General features: G+C 46.1%; 1 protein-coding gene across 7 annotated transcripts in view; it reads right to left on the reverse strand.

The window, feature by feature from the left end:
- PUM2 (pumilio RNA binding family member 2) overlaps positions 1-22,554 on the reverse strand; it is a 4,949,642-nt gene that overhangs the window by 4,291,802 nt on the left and 635,286 nt on the right. For all 7 annotated transcript variants that reach the window (XM_044067594.1, XM_044067585.1, XM_044067551.1 and 4 more), the window contains exon 3: positions 846-914. In XM_044067594.1, the coding sequence (XP_043923529.1) occupies positions 846-914 (69 nt within the window). The remainder of the gene's footprint in view (positions 1-845; positions 915-22,554) is intronic.

A 22,554-nucleotide genomic window follows, 5' to 3' on the forward strand; every position in this document is an offset into this window, starting at 1 on the left:
CCTGAGGAAATGGATGCTTGGTCAGAGGAAGGATAATCTTCCTCCAGTCTAGGCCTTTTGTCAGGTGGGGGTTGGGATCCCCTGATAAGGGTAATTAAATCCTCGGCCATCTTAAGCATCTGTTTTTTAGGCATAGGGGCCTGTGGGGGGGGTGTGGCCCCGGTTTTCTAACTTTCAAGGGGGCTTTGAGCTTAGCATGAGGCTTGGCAGAGGCAGTTGTCAGTGTGAACACACCCTCTGAGACCGAAGGCCTATCCAAAATTTCCGGATCCCTGTCAGGGCTGGCGTCCGAGGAGTGAGGTGGAACCGGATCCTGAGGCCCAACTGTTTCGGTTTGGGATGCCGTCAGAAATTCAGAATCAGCGGTAGTCAGGGGCTGTTAAGGTGCCTCGCTGAAAACCGGAGAACCAGCGTCAGGCCTTGCTGGGGCCTCGGTATCTGGTCTTGGCCTTGGCTGCCGGTCCTTATCTTTGCGTTTTTTAATCATTGCTGATGCGGGTTGCTCCGATGGCATGCTATAGTTAAATTTTCTACCAAAATAATGCTGGGTGAATTCTGCCCGATGCTTAATTGTACGTTTGTTGAACCTAACACAAAACCGACAACCAGAGACGTCATGGTCTGGTGACAGGTGGCTATGACTGCATCCAAGACCTTAATCAAAGCTCAAGTCAACTTAGGGAAGTGAGCCACTCTGGAGTTGGTGAACTTCTCTAGCAAGCAACAGATGGAGCTGCAGAAACATTTGAACTGCTTAAGTATTATGGAAAAATCCATTTCAAAGTTGGATGCTCAACAGATACTATTTTCAATGAAATAGGAAAAAAAATAAAAATAAAACCTACCTCTCCCATTCCTCGAGATTCGAGTGCAAGGGCCTGAAAGTTATGATTCATTTCTTCCACAGATCGAACCTAAAACAAACATAAAAAACATCAGAAAGTTACAAGAAAATTGATGATTTGTTACTACAACTAGGGTTTCTGCATGTACTCCATGCAATCCAAAATGCTTGTGTTACAAGGAAAACGAAATAAATGAAGAAAAAAATCAGTACTAACAAAGTTTGCAAGAAACACTGAAGTACAAAACTTGAATATATCCAGAGGTAGCATCACAGCAACGAAGGACTACAGATCCCATAATCTTGTAGAACAAGTCTATACAACTGCTCTGCAATGGAAGACCAAACTTCTGAAACTCAAAGCACAGTAACTTTAAGCTGCATGGTTTCAAATCCACCAATCAGGCAACAAGCAAATTAATAAAAAAGAAGTTATGTACTCACCATAACGTTCCATGTTTGTTGTCCTTGATCTCGCCTTCCTTCTTGCTGGTTGGGTTCGGAGCAGACTCAGCCATATACTATAGCTCGAGAGCTTTTACTGGCTCGAGGCTAGCCCCTTTCCCAACATGCCTAGCAGGTGTTACCCAGATCTCATTTGTGATGACCCAAACACTACACTATGCAAGTAAAAAATTAATAGATTTTTATATGTAAAAGAAAGTATAGTTGTGTACACTTACCATAAATGTAGATGTTCGAATGTATTCACTGTTGCAGTCATCACATTTGGGTTATCTGCTTGCAGTAGCCCTCAGTTGGCCTGATTATCAAAGTCTTGGGTCCTGTGTCGGTTGCGGTCTCATCTGTTACACTAAGAACATCACTTTGGTATAAAGGTGCAAATAATCAGCAAAGGGATAGAAAGAGAGTCTAGGTCTAAACAAATGGTATGGTAAAGGGAAACTCAGCCAGTGTAGCCAATTAAAGGAACTCCTCTCGATCCTCCAGGAAGGGGGAAGGAAAGTAAGATCAAGGACAACAAACATGGAACGTTATGGTGAGTTCATAACTTCTTTATGTTATGTTATGTTGTCCCTTTCTCGCCTTCATTCTTGCTGGTTGGGACTGCATCCCCAACACCTGTTTCTTTGGTGGCTCACAGGAAAAGACTCTTCAGGACCTTGGATGCCCTGTTCCAGGAGGCCACATCTACTTTGTAATGAGTGATATAGGTATGAGGATTAGCTCATGTAGCTGCTGCACAGATCGAATCTAAAGACAGTTTGGCTTGAAAGGCAAAAGAGGTAGCCAAGGCCCTAGATGAGTGTCCTCTAACTTTTCCTGAAAGTTTTTTGTTCCGCAAATTGTAGACGTAAGTAATGATGTCTGAAAGCCAGTTAGATAAGGTCACTTTTGAGACTGAATGACCTTTTCTATTTTCTGCAAAGGATATAAACAATTGGTCGGATTTTCCGATGTCCTTGGTCCTGTGTAAATAAAAACGTAACTGTCTATGAACGTCCAATTGATGGAGCTTATACTCTGCCTTGTTGCCATGATTGGGGAAGAATACAGGCAGCACGCACCTTTGGTAAGAAGGAGGGATTGGTTCTGAGAGAAACTATCTTTGCGGAAAATCAAGTACGGAGAACGAATTGATAAGGCCTGTAATTCTGAAACCCTTCTAGCTGAGGTAATGGCAGTCAAGAAAACGGTCCTCTGTGTCAAAAAATTTTAGGGGACAAGTAGCAGCTGGCTGAAATGGGGGAAGGATCAGAGCCGTTAAAACAAAATTTAGGTCCGGGGGGGGGGGGGGGGTTCTCTTACTGGAGGTCTTAAGAGGATAGTACCTCTTAGGAATGCTTTGCATAGCCCATGGGACCTAACGTTAGAGCCCATTTCTCCCACATGAAAATTAGAAATGGCAGCCAGCTGAAGCCGGACAGTAGCTGCTGCTGCCCCTCGCTCAAAGGTTTCAGCAAAAACTTTGAGAATCTTTGAAATGGGTGAGGTAAAGGGATAAATCTCATTCTTGTGTGCCCAGAAAGAGAACCTCTTCCATTTACTAGCATAAAGTTTCCTGGTAGCCGGTTTGTGGGAGGAAATCAAAATGTGTTGAACTGCTGGGGAAATATCGGGAAGCCTGGCTAAGACTGGAAGTGGAGAAACAAAGCTCTCAGCTTGAGAGTTTGGAAGGAAGGGTGGAGTGCACATGACTGATGCATCAGGAGATCTGGAACTGGGGGGTCCAAGATCTAAGGCTCCGACCTGCAGATGAGGCCAAAGGAATGAGAACCATATCTGACGAGGCCAGTAAGGGGCAATGAGGATTATCTTGCAAACTAGCAACTTTGCTTTCTGAGGAACCTTGGGAATCAGGGAGAATGGTGAAAAAGCATAAAGCAGTCCCGGGGGCCAATCGTGAACAAGTGCGTCCCTGGGTGACTGTCCCGGTGGTGGGACTAGGGCAAAGTAGCTGCTGCATTTGTTGTTGAGGGGGGGTGGCGAAAAGATCGCAGCATGGCTGACCCCATTTGCGAAAAAAGAAAGTATGTAATTTCCTGTTTCAGAGACCACGTTTGAGGCATCAGAATCGCCCTGCTGTGCTTGTATGCTATCGCACTGGACTTCCCCGGAATGTGCGTTGCGATCAGAAAATGTTGCGAAGACATCGCCCATTGCCATACTAGTACAGCCTCCCGAAACAAGTGATAAAACCTCGTTCTGCCCTGTTTGTTGATGTACCACACTACCGACATATTGTCTGTCTGAATAGCTATAGTCCCTGTAGGTAGTGTTGAAGTGCTTGCAATACCAGAAGCACCGCTCTCATCTCTAGGACACTGAAGTGCAAGTGGTACTCGTGTTGCTGCCAAGTCCCTTGAACTGTCTGTCCCAGATAATGACCCCCCCCCCACCCTATATGGAAAGCGTCCATGGTCATTGTGGCCACAAGGTTGGGGGGTTAGAAACGACCTGCCTATTGTCACCAGGGGGGAGTGAAGCCACCATTCTAGATTCTTCTTGCAGGACTCCGTGATTAAAATCTGATGTGACATTGGTAAATCGTGGAATGACCACTGAGCAAAAAGGAGCCACTGCAGAATTCTCCTGTGGAAACGCGCCGCAGGGACCAGAGTAATTACTGCAGCCATTTAACCCAAGACTTTGAGGACAAATCTTGCTTGAATTCTCTTTTTCGCCATAAGGATTGAAACTTGATGATAAATGGTCGACACCCTTTCCTGAGGCAGCTTTGCTATCATGGCCCTTGAGTCTAAATCTGACACTATAAATGTAATATATTGACAAGGCAACAAGGCAGACTTTTCGCAGTTTATGGTGATGCCTAGTTGTGAATAAGTGTGAATTGTGGAGTCCCTTGCTTTGATTAGCTGATGCTCATTGATGGCAGTAAGGAGCCATTCGTCTAGATATGGAAACACCCGGAATCCTAGATGCCTCAGGTTAGCAGTAATTACTGCCATGCATTTGGTTAACACCATGGGGGCTGTGATGAGACCAAAGCACAGAGCTCTGACCTGGTAATGACTGGCTCCCAGCCGGAAGCATAGATATCTCCTGGATCGCTTGTCCATTTGTATGTGGTAGTACACATCCTGGAGATCGATAGAGCACACCCAATTGTCCTGAACCAAAAAGGGAAGAATGGACTGCAGTGTTACCATCCAGAACTTTGTTTTCTTGACTGATTTGTTCAGTCTGCTGAGATCCAAAATGGGCCTCCAGTCCCCTGTCTTTTTTGGAACTAAAAAGAACCTTGAGTAAGTTCCGGATTCGATTTGGTATGCGGGGACTTCCTGGATGGCTCTTTTTTCTAGCAATCTTTGAACTTCAAGGTTTGCCTGTCCCCGAAGATTGGGTGGAACATCTGAGATTGACTGTTTTCTTGTAAGGGGTGATTGGGAGAAGGGAATTTTGTAACCCCTGGATATTATCAATAGTACCCATGTATCTTCCGTGATTGTCTGCCAGGCATTTGGGTACAAGGATAACCTGACCCCGACTGCCTCCAGGGGTGGACAGTTGGGCCTGCCTTCAGGAGCGCAGGAAGGGCCTACCAGAGAATGTATCTCTGTCGCCCTGATTCTGCAGACCCCCCCCCCCCCCCCGTCACGAGACTGGCGTCTTCCGTTATTTCCCCCTCTGCCCCTGGGGTAAAAATCTCAACATGTATCAGGTGAAGCTCCCTGGGATTTCCAGAAAGTACAGTTTTGTACCTACCATAAATGTAGATGTCCGATACACATGCAACTGCAGTCATAACATGTGGGTTGTCCTGCCTCAGGCAGCCCTCGGTCGGCCGGATTCTAAAGTCTGGGTCCGACGTCGGCTGATGTCGCATTTCTCTCCGACGTCAGAGCGGCTGGAGTACATAAGCATCAGCCGACGCCATTTTCTTCAGTGTTTCTTGCCCCAGATGCCAGGTGCCCTCCAAGGAAGGCTGTAATCAAATTGGAAGACAAAAACAGGATTCCAAACAAAGAAATGAGCAATAAAACAAATACACCATAACAGATATCCCCAGCTAAGAGTAACAGGGATAGGAGTGGACCCTAGGCATAGAGGGGTATGGAGGGTGGGAAAATCCGACTGCAGTTGCATGTCTATCAGACATCTACATTTATGGTAGGTACAAAACTGTACTATGTCCTTCAAGAATGCAACTGCAGTCATAACATGTGGGTAGAATACCATAGCTTAGCTGGGGAGGAGGAATGCTCTAGGAAAAGATGGTGTGGCAATCAAACCCTGCAGGACTGCGATGCAAAGACTGCTCTGGATCTGGAGTATAGAGGGAGATTGTAGTGTTTGAGAATGTATGCACGGAGCTCCATGTAGCAGCTTCTAGAATGTCCTTAGTAGGCACCCCTCTTAAGAATGCTGTAGAGGTGGCTGTAGCTCTGGTGGAATGTGGTCTGACATTGGCTGGAACAGTCTTTCCATGAAAGGAATAACAGAATCTGATGCAATGTCCAATCCATTTTGAAATAGTCTGTTTTGAAATTGCTTTTCCTTGGACTGCAGGGGCGTAAGCTACAAAAAGTTGTTCAGACTTCCTACTGGCCTTAGTTCTGTCCAGGTAGTAACGAAGTTGTCTGTGAATGTCCAAGGTATGCAACAGTCTTTCCCCCTTATTCTCAGGATTGGGGAAGAAAGCAGGCAGATGAATGGCTTGATTTAAAGAAACCCTAGATACCACCTTTGGCATAAAAGTAGGGTTGGTCCTTAATGAAACCCTGTCTCTGAAAAATAATAAAGGGTGGTATTGCCATTAGGGCCTGTAGCTCCGAAACCCTTCTTGCTGATGTAATTGCCAACAGGAAAGCTGTCTTCCATGAGAGAAATTGCAAGTAAACTGAAGCTGCTGGCTGAAATGGAGGTAGAGTCAGTTTTTCTAGGACAAAATTGAAGTCCCAGGCTGGCACTGGGGCCTTTCTTGGTGGCTTAATGTTCTTGATTCCCCTGAGGAATTGCCTTAGTAAAGGGTGTGAAAAAACAAGAGGATCAGTGTTGTATCTAGCTGAAATAGCAGATGCATGTATCTTTATGAAAGAATATGAGAGGCCGTTCTTTAACATATCTGCCAAATATTCCAAGATGAGTGGGATGTTCAACAATGATGCATCATGTCCCTTGCTGGTATTCCAATTGCTGAATCTTTTCCACTTTGCTAAGTAAACCTTTCTGGTGGATGGTCTTCGAGCCTCTGTTAGTATCCGCTGAACTTCCTTGGAGAGAGATAGGCTGAAGTTATTTATGGGATCTCCCAGGCTGTTAGCTGCAGTGTCTGAAGATTTGGATGCACTGTTTCGAAGTTGTGTTGAGTCAAAAGTAGAGGCCACTGGGGAAGGGCCCACCTCCTGGTGTGACATATGCTCCATAGTAGTGGGTACCAGTGTTGTCTTGGCCAGTCCGGAGCTATTATGATTCCCTTGGGTCTCTCTGCTTTGATCTTTAGTAATACTGAGGTAATCAGTGGCAGAGGTGGGAATGCATAGATTGTTATGGAGTTCCATTTGAATGAGAGGGCATCTATTTTCCAAGCTTTTGGATGGTATGTCCTTGTGCAGAATTTTGGTAGAAGATGGTTGAGGTGAGAGGCAAATAGGTCCACTTCTGGCTTGCCCCATGTCGAAGTGAGTTGTCTGAAGGCCTTCGGATGTAACCTCCACTCGTGTGGATCTGTGAAATTCCTGCTTAGGCTGTCCGCCAACACATTGTCTTTTCCTGGAACAAACTGGGATTGTAACTGGATGTTTAGGCTCAGTGATTTCTCCCAAAGATGCATGGACAGTCTGCAAAGGGGGTAAGAGTGGGTGCCCCCTTGCTTGTTTATGTACCACATCACAGTGGTGTTGTCTGTCCGTATCAGTAAATGGCCTTGCTGGAGTTGGTGTTGAAAGGCCTCGATGGCATGCATTACTGCCAGCATTTCCTTTTGGTTTATATGCAGATGCGTTTCCTTTGGAGACCATTGTCCTTGTATACACCTGCCTTCCATGTGCGCCCCCCATCCAAGGTCTGAGGCGTCTGTGGTCATGGTCTGTTATCTGTGGTTTTTTGAATGACATACCTGTGTTTGCCTGGCTCACCGAGGCCCACCATAGGAATTCCTTTTGTAGGCATGGAATGAGCGGTATGATCGTCTCCAAGTTGTCATCTGGGTGAGTTTTGCTAAACCTTTGAAGTAATGAGAAAACTTCTCTTGCTTGTCTTCTGTCAGGTAAGCCATCTGAGAGGCTGTGTCTAGTTTGGCTCCTAAGAAGATTATTTGCTGGGATGGCTGCAGTCTTGACTTTTGGAAGTTGACTGTGTATCCCAGAGCTTGAAGTAATCGTATGACATAATCCAGGTTTTTTGTCAACATCAATTTGTCGTCCGCTTGTATGAGGCAGTCGTCCAGGTACAGGTAAATTTGTATCCCCTGGAGCCTGCAATGAGCAATTACTGAAGCCAGGCATTTTGTGAATACTCTGGGCGCAGTAGATAAGCCAAATGGCAATGCTGAGAATTGATGATGCTCTGGCCCTGCAAGAAATCTGAGGTATCTTCTGCAGCTGTGTCTGATAGGGACATGCAGGTATGCCTCCTTGAGGTCCAGAGTAATCAGCCAAGACCCCCTGCCCAGCATGGGAAGGAGTTGCTGTAGAGTCAGCATTTTGAACTTTGGTACTATGAGAAAGGTGTTTAATGCGGACAAGTCCAGTATTGGTCTCCATTGAGATTCTTTTCTTGGAACAAGGAACAGTCTTGAGTAAAACCCCTGGTCTTGTTCTTGTTGTGGAACTCTTTCTATTGCTTTCATCCGTGTCAGCAGAGTGATTTGCTTGATAGCCTCTGCCCTCTGGTTTTGTGGTAGGTTTGGCATGCCTTGTTTTCTTGGTAAGGTATGAAAATGAAACCTGTACCCTCGGTCTATAATGTCCAAAATCCATTTGTCCTTTGTCAGTCTGTGCCAATTTTCTGCAAACAGAGATAATTTCCCGCCCAAGGGAGCTCCTATTTGTTCCCTGGTAGGCGGTAGTAGAGGAAAGTCATTGAGATTGTGGTTGTGGGGCAGGTGAAACCCCTGCGTCACTTCTTTGGTTTCCTGGCTGCCATTGTAGTCCCCTGTAAGGGCCTCTGTATTGGCCTCTTCCTCGGCCACGTCTGTTCTTACCCCTTTGAAACTTTTCTGGATTAGGAAAGGACCAGTTTTTAGAAGGCCAATTCCTACTGAATCTGGGGGGTTGAACCTGGAGGAAATCTTTCACCGTCTGAACTGATTTTGATTTTTTTTCAATGGTCTTTAACACATCCTTAGCATTCGCACCAAAAAGCTTGTTCTTTTCCAAAGGTGCATCCAGAAGTTTTGCTTTTACATGATCTGGTAGAGGTTGATCTTTTAACCAAGCGTGTCTACGAATGACTGCCCCTGTCATAGCTGCCCTACATGAAGCTTCCAGTGCATCATATCCACACTGCAGGAAGTGATTGCTTACTTGCTGAGTGTTATGTACAGCATCCTGCAAAGTCTTCCTGTCTAAAGGATCAGGAGTGGCTAATGTTTTTTGTAAATCTTTTAACAGGTAATCCTGATACTGTAACATATGAAAAAGGCAATTTAAAGCTCTCATAGATAAGGTAGTGGATGTGTAAACCTTTTTGCCCCATCTCTCTAATGACCTAGCTTCCCTGTTGGAGGGGAATGGATTTTTAGAGGTGGAGGCTGAAACTCCTTTAGGCCCCTGTGAAATAGTTTCCAAATCAGCAGTATGGGCCCTGAATAAATGGGAATGAGTTTCTGGGCCCTGTAATACCTGTCTGGCTTGGCTGGAGCAGGAGGAAGAGAATCAGGGGTAGCACTAGAGTCAGAATATAAATCATCCAGAACATCAAGTACAGGAAGTATAGCTAAGGGCCTGTGCTGGGGCTTCTTAAGGAAAGTCCTCAGGCGTTTCCTAGAATCAGAATATTCCTGACCTTGCCACTTGAAATGTTCCCTCATGGTGTGCAGAACTTCCCCAAAAGAAATATCCTCAGGAGGGGAGGCCGAGGGGATGGAATCTTCTGCATCCGAGTCCTCATAGGTCTGGAAGAGCTCTTCCTGGCTATCAGAGTGGACAGAGCCCTCAGAATCTTCATCTGAAGGAATAGGGTCAGAGGGTTCAACCCGGGGCCTTTTATCGGAAGGAGGCTGGGATCCTCTCTCAGGATGGGCCTGTGAACCTCTAATCATGGAAATTAAATCAGCAGCCATGGACATAATTTGTGTCTCTGGAGTAGGCTGAGGTAAGGATTTAGAAGTAATATGCTTTGTTTTGCTGGCTGCCTTAGCCCTAGTGTAGGCCTTAATAGACATGGCCATAGGAGGCCTGGCAGCTCCACGTGCAGGAGTGACCTTGTCGACAGCAATGGTCTCGGGCATTTCCTCGGTTTCAGTATCCGGAGGAAAATCGATAACTGGCGGAGTGATGTCCGGAATCGGAGTCGTCGGTAATGCGGTGTCTTCGGTTTGGGGCGGTGGAGACAGTCTCAGAGGGAACCGAGCACTCGCTAGGTTTTGGCATGGAGTCGGTGGTAGACGTGGGCCGAGGATGTCGGTCCCGGTCTTTTCGCTTTTTGGGAGTTTGCGATGTCGGAAGATCCGACGGCATGGTGTAAGCAAATTTATCGGCGAAAAAATCTTTAGCGAACTCCGCCCGGCGCCTGAGTGCGCGCTTGTTGAAGCGAGCACAGGCTACACAGGCCGAGACATCGTGGTCTGGGCCCAGGCAAGGAAGACAGTAAGAGTGGAAATCCTTATGAGGTATTTGTTTACCACAAGAAAGACAATTGTTAACTTTTTCAGTAATTTCTGACATCAGCTGAGGCAAGAAAAGGTCCCCAACGGGGTACTTAGCTTTTCTGATGACTTCGGTATCGAAGAATACAGGAGCTGACCGACCGGCACTTGCGAACTGCTTCTGCTTCGGGCACCGCGCGGCAAGAAAGACTGAAGAAAATGGCGTCGGCTGATGCTTATGTACTCCAGCCGCTCTAACGCCGGAGAGAAATGTGACATCAGCAGACGTCAGACCCAGACTTTGGAATCCGGCCGACCGAGGGCTGCCTGAGGCAGGACAACCCACATGTTATGACTGCAGTTGCATACTTGAAGGACATCCACATCTTCCCGCTCTTCTGACCTTTTGGGTAAAGTCTAAAAGGAGTAGAAAAACGTACTCACACGGCAGAGAGTTTAGCCATCCCATTCACACCTGGTAAGTCTCTTATCTGAGGCCCGAACAACAACAAGCCATCAAAGGGGGTGTTGGTAAAGGAGAACTTGAAAGGCTCCGCAAATTGACAAAAGCACATCCAGGAATGTCTCCATAAGGCAACTCCTGTGCCTGCTGCCCTACTCACTCCATCTGCTGCGTAAGAGTTCAGCCACATGGAGGAGTTAACCACAGAAGTCAAGGTCGCAAGCTGAGTAGCCGCCTTACCTGCAGCTCCCTCAGCTGTAAGATCCTGTAGGGTATCTTCCAACTCGTTGAGGAGATCCCTCTGAAGGCATGTAAAATGGGACAGATAATTCAGTGACCCGAGCGTAAAGGCCTCTAAAGAAAACACAAGCTTGCCATACCTGTCCATCATACGGGACTCTCTGTTCAGCAGATGGACAGAAGTTTCCGCTAGTTCTTTCTTAGTGGCTACTGCCACCACAATACCATCGACAGTATGCCCTTAGAGAGAAAAAGCCTGTCGTCCGGAGCAGTTATAAATTTATTGGGCGTCCGCAGAACTGGCTCCATAGTCTCTGAAGAGCTCCACACCTTCCAACTCACTACAGCCAGTGGGTCAAAAGGCAGAGACACCAAAGAGGTGGAGGGTCGGGAACCAAATGCATCCAGGTACACAGACTCGTCCTCAGAAGGGGCAAGGGACTTCCAGTCACCCCTCTGCCTAAGGATTTCCAGGATGTCTGAAAATGAGACATTCTCAAAGGGGGACCATGGGGACCCTTCTGACTCCTCCAAGTACATGTCTGATGTCAGGGACTCAGAGGAGTCCAAATGCATCCTCTTACACTTCCTCTTCCGAAGGACCTCCTCTGAGGGGTGCTCTGGGGAGGTTTCAAAAGAGGTGGGGTGGTTCAATGGGGTGTCCTGGAACATGAGTTCTCTAGTCTTAGGGGGAGGGGAGGATCGGAGGCAGACACCGGCACAAATGGAGAAGGAGCTAATGGAGCTGAGGGTGGAGCAGTCACAGAGGACAGCACACTCCTCTTCACCTTGAAGGCACCACGGTACCGGCTTGAAAGTCCCTGGCTCAGTAGACCCTGGAGATCTCCTCTGAACTGAGAGCGATGGCTCCGAGGCCGATGTAGGTGCCAAGCTCACCTGCGCCGAAACCCCGAGAGGGGGGTTAGGATCAGACAAGGGTCTGATGCCGCTCCCCCTTGGATCCAACGAGGGAGCATCGGCCCCCAGATCCCTCGACAAATGGGGTAACAAGGAGATAGAAGCAGAAGTTGAAACCGAGAGAACAGAGGTTATCAGAACAGATGGTTCCACCATAACTTCCATGCACTCCGGCTCCGAACTCAAGATAGTCGGAGGAGGAATCGATAATAATGCTGGTCGGACTGTCAACACCACTTCCTTATGGGCTGAGCTCGATAATAATTTTGCGAATGCCAGTGTCTTGAGAAGTCTCTTCACCACCCTCTCCACATTATCATCCAAAAGACTCCTGGATGACCGAGAGGAATGGGTGGAAGACTAATGACTGCCTGCCATTGCCACAGATTGTAAGAGCGGAGATTGTGGAACAGACAGCACCCGCTCCGGACAGGGAGACCTGGTTCTCTTGTGAGTCCTGACTGGCTCCTAGACTACTGATGGAGCTGCCAGAGAAAGAGCCTTGTCGGAACAAACACTCGGATCTGACAATTCTGAAGATTTGTCATTTCCTTTGGATGACTCCGATATCGGAGCCAGCAAGGATGTTGGTTTAGTAGACTTATCCTGTTTTTTTGTTGGCCGAGTCCCCTCCCATAGAAGCATCGAAGGGGCCCTTTAATAAGCCTCGCAAAATCAGTTTATTTTTTCTCTCCTGCAGGACCAGAGAACTGAAAGCATGGCATACAGAGCATGAGTCCTGCAGGTGTACGGCCCCTAAGCAATATACACAGACCGTCTGCCCGTCCATAAGGGACATCTTTTGGCAGCATGAGTCACACTTCTTAAAACCCGAAGGTTTTGTCTCTTTAGTGGAATCCTTAGACATAGTTAAGACTGCTAGTATGCGAACAAATACTATCAACTAAGAACAAAGGCCCTGAACAATACACAAAGTTAAATGCCAATGAACTAGTTTAGCTACAAACAAAAAACTTTTTTTTTTTTGGAAGGAAGAAGTGAAGGGGGGAGCCGCTAAGCTAAAACAGCGAACTCCTTAAATCGAGGAGAACCTCTAACTTAAACGGCTGCTCCTAGAAAAGAAGGGAATAAGGGGAAAGCCCTCTAAAAACTGGGCTGAAGGGAAGGAGAACCCTCCAAGTTAAATGGGTTCGCAAGGAAAAGGTAGGCCTAAAGTAAAACGATGACCACAACAACAAACAATGGAAGGTTAGACAGAACACTAACCTATGAAGAAACTCTCTAGCACTAAATATCTAACAAAGCTTTAACAAAATATTTAACAAAATGTTCGAATTTAGTCAAAAAGAACACTCAGCCTGAGCCAGTATTCCGCAATCTCAACAATGCAAGCGGCAAATGACATCTGAGTAACTCCCGCTATGCATGTTGGGATAGGGGCTAGCCTTGAGCCAGTAAAAGCTCTCGAGCTATAGTATATGGCCGAGTTGGAGCAGAGGATCAGCTCCGAACCCAACCAGCAAGAATGAAGGTGAGATAGGGACAACATAAAATCTGAAGTTTCAACTCCAAACTTCCTCAGAGGTCAATCTTCAGATTGTTCTTAAGCTCTTTGCTTCTCCAACTCTACTAAAACCTCTGGAAACTCAATTACACATTAGTCTAACAACTTAAAAGTTTGCATTTTCTACACTGGCGTGTTTATCCACTTAAACCTAAGGGTCTCGGGTTAACTGCGCTCTGTTACATGACAGGAATACTAAACACAAAAGTACAGTTTTTGTACCTACCATAAATGTAGATGTTCGAGTGTATACCCTGCTGCAGTCATCACATTTGGGTTATCCTGTCATCAGGCGGTCCCCGCAGTTGGCCTGAATTCCAAAGTCTTGGTCCGGCATTGGTTGCTGTCGCTTCTTCCCTGACGTCAGTGCGCCAGGGGTATATAGGAGGCATCCGACGCTATTTTCTTCAGTTTTTCTTGCCCCAGATGTCAGGTGCCCCCAGAAGGAAGGCAATACATAAATTTATATAATAATGCAATGCAATATAATCAAAAAACAGTAGTTGCAAGCAAATACACCATAAATGAATACCCCAATCAGGTTGTATGAGGAGGTGTTAGCCAACAGGCCTGTCCCAAGAGGGGAAGGAGGGAGGGAAACCTGGACTGCAGCTGTATTAGCACTCGAACATCTACATTTATGGTAGGTACAAAACTGTACTATGTTCATCGTGCATACAGCTGCAGTCATAACAGATGGGTAGAATCCCAAAGCTACAAAAGGGGTGGTAGGCACTAGGTGGAACTAGGAGGAGCCAGGATGCCCTGCAAGACTGCATTGGCAAAGCCTGCTCTAGTTTTGGAGTATAATGGCAGGAGATGGTGCTCGGAGAAGGTATGCACAGAACTCCAAGTGGCTGCTTCCAAAATATCTTTGGTAGGAACCCCTCTGAGGAAAGCTGCCGAAGTAGCTGTGGCCCTTGTGGAGTGAGATCTGATGCCTGCAGGTACAGTTTTACCATGAAAAGAGTAACAAAAGCGTATGCAGTGGGCTATCCATTTTGAGAATGTCTGTTTGGAAATTGGCTTCCCTTGAGCTCCTGTAGCATAGGACACAAAGAGTTGCTCTGATTTTCTGAAAGGCTTTGCTCTGTCCAAATAATAACGCAGCTGTCTGTGGATGTCCAAGGAATGTAGTAGTCTCTCCCCTTTGTTTTGAGGATTAGGGTAAAAGGTAGGTAAGTGGATAGCCTGATTCAAAGCTACCCTGGATACCACCTTTGGCATAAAGGACGGATTGGTTCGTAAGGAAACTCTGTCCTGATGGAAAATGAGGAAAGGCTGCACAGCCATGAGGGCTTATAGTTCCGATACCCTGCGAGCTGAGGTGATATCCAGAAGGAAGGCTGTTTTCCAGGACAAATATTGCAATTCGGTTGAGGCAGCTGGCTCAAAAGGAGGCAAGGTCAGTTTTTCTAGAATGAAATTGAGGTCCCAAGCAGGTACTGGTTGTTTCCTTGGGGGTTTTATATTCTTAGCCCCTCTGAGGGATTGTCTTAAGAGGGGGTGAGAGAATAAAGGAGGATCAGTGTTGTATTCTGCCGAAATGGCTGAGGCATGGATTTTGATGGAGGAGAATGAAAGTCCACTGCTTAGCATCTCAGCTAGATACCGAAATATTTGAGGTAAATTCAGTATTTCAGGATTCTGGCCCTTTTTCTCATTCCAGGCACAAAACCGTTTCCATTTTGCGGAGTAAGTTTTTCTAGTAGAAGGCCTTCTGGCCTCCAAAATGACATCCTGCACCTCCTTGGAGCGTAGTGTCTGTTGTGAAGTTAAGGAATCTTCCATGTGACCAGATTGAGTGTTTTCAGCTGACTGTGAAGAGTTGTGAAGCTGTGCTAAGTCAGAAGAAGAGGCATTAGAGGTAGGGTCCATGATGGGGAAAGCGTCAGGCTCCTCAGGAGTGGGTACCAGTGTTGTCTTGGCCAGTCTGGAGCAATGAGAATCATCTTTGGTCTGTCTGCTCTGGTTTTTAATAGAACTTTGGGCAGCAGAGGAAGAGGTGGAAAGGCATAAAAGTACAGTTTTGTACCTACCATAAATGTAGATGTTCGAGGATCCACATTGCTGCAGTCATAACCTGTGGGTAGTCCGCTGTCCTCGGTCGGCCCGAATACCAAAGTGTTAGGCTGGCGTCAGTCATGGTCGCTCAGATCTGACGTCAGTACGCAGTGGTACTAAAGCACATGACCGACGCCATATCCTCAGTCTTTCTTGCCCCAGATGTCAGAAGGCCTAAAAAAAAAAGGCCATAGCCAAAAATAGAAAATACCCAACCACCAATATAGAAAAATAATTACCCCAAAAGCAACACAGCAACCCCAAATTACAGAGGGGAAGGAGGGAGGGAAAATTGGACTGCAGCAATGTGGATCCTCGAACATCTACATTTATGGTAGGTACAAAACTGTACTATGTTCTTCGTCTCACATTGCTGCAGTCATAACCTGTGGGTAGAATCCCAAAGCAAAGGAAGGGAGGTTGGCAAAATTAAAAAGCATTAGGAGCTGCTAACATGCCCTGTAAAACTGCAGTGGCAAACCCAGCCCTAGAATTGGAATAAAGAGGGAGATGGTAATGTTTAGTAAAAGTGTGCACTGAACTCCAAGTAGCTGCCTCCAAAATATCCTTAGTAGCTACTCCCCTTAAAAAGGCAGTAGAAGTGGCAGTAGCCCTAATGGAATGAGGTCTGATCCCAGCCGGAACATCCTTTCCATGATGAGAATAACAAAAAGCAATACAATGGCCAATCCACTTAGAAACAGTTTGCTTTGAAACAGCTTTTCCTTGTGAACCCAAAGCAAAAGAAATGAATAACTGTTGAGTCTGCCTGAACCCTTTAGTTCTGCTCAAATAATAGCGTAACTGCCTGTGAATATCCAAAGAATGCAAAATTTTTTCCCCTTTATTTTGGGGATCAGCATAAAAAGTAGGCAAATGAATAGATTGGTTTAAGGCCACATTAGAAACAACTTTAGGCATAAAAGTAGGGTTAGTACGCAGGGATTCCCTATCCTTATGGAATATCAGGAAGGGTTCAACTGCCATTAGAGCCTGTAATTCAGATACCCTCCAAGCAGACGTAATGGCCAACAAAAAAGCAGTCTTCCAAGACAAAAACTTCAACTCAGATGTAGCTGCAGGTTCAAAAGGAGATAAAGTAAGCTTTTCCAACACAAAATTGAGATCCCAGGAAGGAGTAGGAGCTCTACGTGGGGGTCTTATGTTCTTTGCCCCTCTAAGAAATTGCTTAAACAAAGGGTGAGAAAATAATGGTGGGTCACAATCATAGTGAGCAGAAATGGCTGCAGCATGAACTTTTACGGAGGAGAAAGACAAACCCTTGTCTAATAATTCTGTAAGGTACTGTAGTGTAACACTCAAATTAGGCACCGAAACATCAAAGCTCTTTGCTTTGCTCCAAAGAAAAAATCTCCTCCATTTATCAGCATAAACTTTCCTAGTACTAGGTCGTCTGGCTTCCAATATGACATTCAAAACTTGTTGAGGAAGCTGACCCCAGTCTAAAACAGAATATGCCAGGCTGTCAGATGCAGGGACTGTATCTTGACATTGAGGAAATGATTGCTTGCCTGGGATAAAAGGTGTGGAATTGGTGGCAAAGGCCAAGGAGGCTCCTGTACTAAACTCCTCAGCAGAGGATACCAGTGCTGATGTGGCCAATCTGGAGCTATTAGAATCATGCAAGGCTTGTCCTGTCTGACCTTCAAGAGCACCTTGGGAAGGAGAGGCAGAGGAGGAAAAGCATAGACGTGAAGGTTGTTCCAACTGAAAGATAGAGCATCCACTTTCCAAGCTTTTGGGTGAAACATCTTTGTGCAAAATTTTGGCAGTTGGAAATTTAGTGGAGAAGCGAACAGATCTATGTCTGGAGTTCCCCAAGCCACTGTCAACTGTTGAAATACATGAGGATCCAATTTCCACTCGTGGGGATCCACCATCTGTCTGCTCAAAACATCTGCTAAGGAGTTCTGTGCTCCTGGCAGAAACCTTGCTTGAAGAGTGACGTGCAAACTCAGAGCAGTCTCCCACAAAATCATAGCTTGTCTGCAAAGAGATGCGAATGGGTTCCCCTGCTTGTTGATGTACCACATGACTGTTGTATTGTCTGTTTGAATCAACACCTGTCCCGGTTGAAGTAGATCCTTGAAAGCCATCAGTGCAAATTGGACTGCAACATTTCCTTCATGTTGATATGCAAATGCTGTAGTCTGGGAGGCCACGTGTCTTGAATCCATTTCCCATTGAAGTGTGCTCCCCAAGCCATGTCTGAGGCATCTGTCGTTAGGATCTGACTTGCCTCTGGTCGGGTCACAGAGAGTCCCTTGTTTAGGTGACATTCCTGAGCCCACCACAAAAATTCCTTTTGGATGCAAGGTATTATCTGAATGACAGTGTCCAAATCATGGCAGTGTTGAGTCCATACACTTTTGAGATACCATTGTAGCTTCCTCATATGTAGTTTGGCATTGGTAAGTACCAGAATACAAGATGCCATGAACCCCAAGGCTTGAAGGACTGTTCTTGCAGTCAGCCTGGACAGTAGGGATAATTGTTGGAAGTATAGGGGAAGATTTCTTTGTTTGTCCGGGGTCAAAAAAAGCCATCTGAGAGGCTGTATTCAGTCTCACACCCAGAAAGCACATGTCCTGAGAGGGTACTAGACTGGACTTTGTTTCGTTCACAGAATACCCTAGGCACCTTAAAACTGCCATTACCTACTGTAGATGCTGAAGTAACTTGACTTTGTCTTGAGCAAGAATCAGGCAATCGTCCAGATAAGGATACATTTGTATTCCTCTTAGTCTTAAGAAGGCTATCACAGGAGCCAGGACCTTTGTGAACACCCTGGGCGCAGTAGATAAGCCAAAGGGCAATGCAGAGAACTGATAATGAAAAGTTCCAGCCAGCAGGAACCTCCTGCAGCTGGGCCTGATAGGAATGTGAAGATAAGCCTCTGAGATACAGAGTTACCATCCAGTGATCTTTGCCTAGCAGAGGCAGAAGTTGCTGCAAAGTTAACATCTTGAACTTTGGAATGTCTAGGTATGTATTGAGAGTGGACAAATCCAGAATTGGCCTCCAAGTGTTTCCTTTCTTTGGCACAAGAAACAGGCGAGAATAAAATCCTAGGCCTACTTCTGACGGAGGTACCACCTGGATAGCCCCCATTTGTAAAAGTAAAGAAATCTGCTTGTGAGCCTCCAGCCTTTGCTGAGGAGGTACGTCCGGCATGCCTTTGAAAGGAGGCAAGGTGTGAAAATAAAACTTGTAGCCTCGATTTATAATGTCCAACACCCATTTGTCCTGGGTGACCAAAAGCCAATTTTGCTTGATAAGTGCCAACTTTCCTCCTAGAGGAGCTGCCAGACAGGAGGAATCTGGCAGCTGGAGATACAGGTCATTGGGTCTGTTTACGAAAAGGCCGACCCCCTGCCCTCACCAGAAGATTGTGCAGGAGAACTCCACGTCCTAGGTCTGAAAGAACCCTGAGTATGAGCTCTGCCCCTACCACGTCTAGATCTGCCCTTAGACTGAAAATCAGAAGAAGGATAAGCCCATCCTTTTGCAGGCCAATTTCTGCTAAACTTAGGGGGCTGCACTTGTAAAAATTCCTTAACCGTCTGCATGGACTTAGCTTTGTCTTCCATGTTCTTCAAAACTGACTCCACAGGAGAACCAAAAGAACTTCAGAATGAAGGGGAGCATCCAAAATTCGAGCTTTAACATGCTCTGACAAATTTTGATCCTTAAGCCAGGCGTGCCTACGAATAACTGAACCAGTGGCAGCCACCCTGGAAGAAGCCTGAAGAGCATCAAAGCCACACTGCAAGGAATGCTTACCTACCTGATCAGAGGCATGAACTAAGTCCTGCAAATCCTTACACTCTATACCCTCAGCTAAAGCATCTACCTTAGATTTCAACTGACTTAACAGAAAATTCTGGTACTTCAGCATATGAAACTGGCAATTTAAAGCCCTCATAGCTAGCGTGGAGGAGGTATACACTTTTTTACCCCACCTATCCAAAGCTCTAGAATCTTTATCCAGAGGAACTGGATTCTTAACTACAGAAGCCCTGACACCCTTAGGTCCCTGACTAATAGTTTCCGGGTCAGCTCTAGGACTCTTATACAAATATTTATGAGCCTCTGGAACTCTGTAATACCTGTCTGGCTTGACAGGGGCAGGAGGTAAAGAATCAGGATTAAGGGAAGCTTCAGAAAAAACATCCCGAACAACATCCAAAACAGGGGGAATAGCCAAGGGCCTATGTTGTGGTAAAAACAAAAATTCCCTAAGCCTCTTACGAGAATCTGAAAAATCCTGACCTTCCCACTTAAAATGCTCCCTCATGGAGTGCAGGGTTTCAGAAAAGGAAAAATCCTCTGGAGGAGAAGCAGGACAGGAATCCTCTGCATCCGAATCAGAATAGGGAGGAAAATCCTGAATGTCCTCAGCTGAAGACTCAGAGTAATCTGAGGAATGCTCCAAACCCTCCACCTCTGTCTCCACCCTAGGCCTCTTATCTGGAGGGGGCATAGAACCTCTGATTAAAGTAATCAAATCCTCTGCCATTTTCAGCATATGTTTTTTAGGAACAGAGCCTGAAGAACTAGGGCTGACGCCGGTGCCAGAAAGACCAGGTCTAGCTTTAGAAGGCCTAACAACCTTATGTAAAGAAGGAACTACAGAAACTTGAGAGGCCCCCTCGGCCTGACCTAACTCCTGAGAGACCAATACCTGTAAGATTAAAGGCACCACCTGTGATTCAGCTGAAACCTCGGCTGGATCCACAGATTCAACCGTAGTTTCCATAGAACCGGCGTCCGCAACGGACGACTCATCCTGCTTAGACTTTAACGATTTATCTTTTCGCTTCTTAGCGGTGGCGGTCGGAGGATCCGGACGGCATGTTGTAGTTACACCACTTACCGAAAACAAGTCTAGCACAATCTAACCTCGTTTAATGGTGCGCTTATTAAATCTAGCGCCAGCGACACCCGACTACGTCGTGCTCAGGCCCCAAGCAAGGAATACAGAGAGTGGTAGTCCCTATGAGGTATCTGTTTCCCACAAGAAATACAATTATTAACTTTTCTGACATCCGGATTTAACTGAGGCAAGAAAAGACAAAAATATTCCCCAGCGGGTACTTAGCCAACTTGGTCTTCGGTCTGAAACTCAGAATCTGAAAATTTCAGGACGAGCGGCACTTGCAACGCTGCTTCTGCTTCGGACCATGCGGCAAGAAAGACTGAGGATATGGCGTCGGTCATGCGCTTTAGTACCACTGCGTACTGACGTCAGATCTGAGCGACCATGACCGACGCCAGCCTAACACTTTGGTATTCGGGCCGACCGAGGACAGCGGACTACCCACAGGTTATGACTGCAGCAATGTGAAACGAAGAATATCTGTCATTGTTGTCCAACTGAAAGAGAGTGCGTCCACTCTCCAGGCCTGTGGATGAAAAGTCCTTGAGCAGAATTTTGCCAATTGGTGATTTTTGTGGGAGGCAAAGAGATCTACGTCTGGCCTTCCCCATGCGTGAATTATCTCTGTAAAAACTTGAGGATGCAACTTCCATTCGTGTGGATCTGTCATATTTCTGCTTAGGTTGTCTGCCAGCGTGTTTTCCTTGCCTGGTAAGTACTGTGCTTGAAGTTCGATTTGTAATTCCAGAGCCATGTTCCAAAGAGACATGGTCAGCCTGCATAGGGGGTATGAATGGGTTCCTCCCTGTTTGTTTATGTACCACATTACTGTGGTGTTGTCTGTCCTTATCAATAGTTGACCTGAATGCAGAAGGTCTTTGAAAGCTATAATAGCATTTATTACTGCTAGCATTTCCTTTTGATTGATGTGTAGGAGCTTTTCTTTTTGGGACCATTTGCCCTGAATGCACCGATCTGTCATGTGCGCCCCCCAAGCGTAGTCCGAGGCGTCTGTTGTGATGACTTGATTTCATTGAGGCTTGCAGAATGGGAGACCTGTGTTTCTTTGGCATGCTTGAGCCCAGCACAGAAATTCCTTTTGAAGACATGGAATCAATGGTATTATTGTTTCAAAACTGTGGCTGTGTTGAGACCATAGGTTTTTCAGGTACCACTGAAGTTTCCTCATATGCGGCTTTGCACATGGGATTAGTAGGATGCAAGATGCCATGAATCCCAGAGCCTGCAGGATTTTCCTTGCAGTCAGCCTGGTGAAATTTGCTAGTTTTCTGAAGTACTGAGTTAGTTGCTCCTGTTTCTCTGGCATGAGGTAGGCCCATCTGGGTGTTTGTGTCCAAGTTGGCACCCAGGAAAATTATTGTTTGAGAGGGTATTAGCCTTGATTTCTTTTTGTTGACTGCGTATCCCAGAGAATTCAACAACATTATTACAAAAGCCAGATGTTTCAGAAGTATATGCTTGCTGTCCGCTTGGATCAGGCAGTCGTCCAAATATGGGTATATTTGTATCCCTTGAAGTCTACAGTAGGCAATTACTGATGCCAGGCATTTCGTGAATACTCTGAGCGCAGTAGATAAGCCAAAGGGCAATGCAGAGATTTGATAATGGGTTGAACCTGCAAGAAATATGAGGTATCTTCTGCAATCTTGTCTGATTGGGACATGCAGGTATGCCTCCTTGAGGTCCAATGTTACCAGCCAAGACTCCTTGCCCAGCATGGGAAGAAGCTGCTGTAATGTGAGCATCTTGAATTTTGGAACGAGTAAAAATGTGTTTAGGATGGATAGGTCCAAAATAGGTCTCCAATCTTTTCCCTACCTTGGTACCAGGAATAGTCTGGAGTAAAAATCTTGACCTTGTTCTTGTGTAGGTACCTCTTGAATAGCTTTCATGTCCATGAGGTCTGAAATTTGTTTTTGTGCCTCTGCCCTTTGATTGTGTGGCAGGTTTGGCATGCCTCTTATTTTTGGAAGGGTGTGAAAATGGAATCTGTAGCCTCTGTTTATAATGTCCAGGATCCATTTGTCTTTTGTGACACTATGCCAATTTTTCGAAAATACTGCCAGTTTTCCGCCTAAAGGTGCTGCCATTTGAGCCTTGCTTGGCATGCAAAGGGGAAAGTCATTGGTTCTGCTTTCTGACTGGCTGTGAACTATCCTCACCACCTCTTTGTGTAGGAGGTTGCCATTGTCTGCCTCTAAACGATCCTTGAGATTGCCCTCTGCCCCTCGGGCGCCTGTATCTACCTCTTTGGGGTCTGTCCGTGGCTGGAAAGGACCAATTTTTGGAAGGCCAATTTCTACTGAAACGTGGAGGTTGTACCTGTAGGAAATCTTTCACTGTTTGC

This window comes from Protopterus annectens, chromosome 1.part0 (assembly GCF_019279795.1).
Source record: "Protopterus annectens isolate FY-2018-M chromosome 1.part0, PAN1.0, whole genome shotgun sequence".
Classification (NCBI taxonomy): Eukaryota; Metazoa; Chordata; order Ceratodontiformes; family Protopteridae; genus Protopterus; species Protopterus annectens.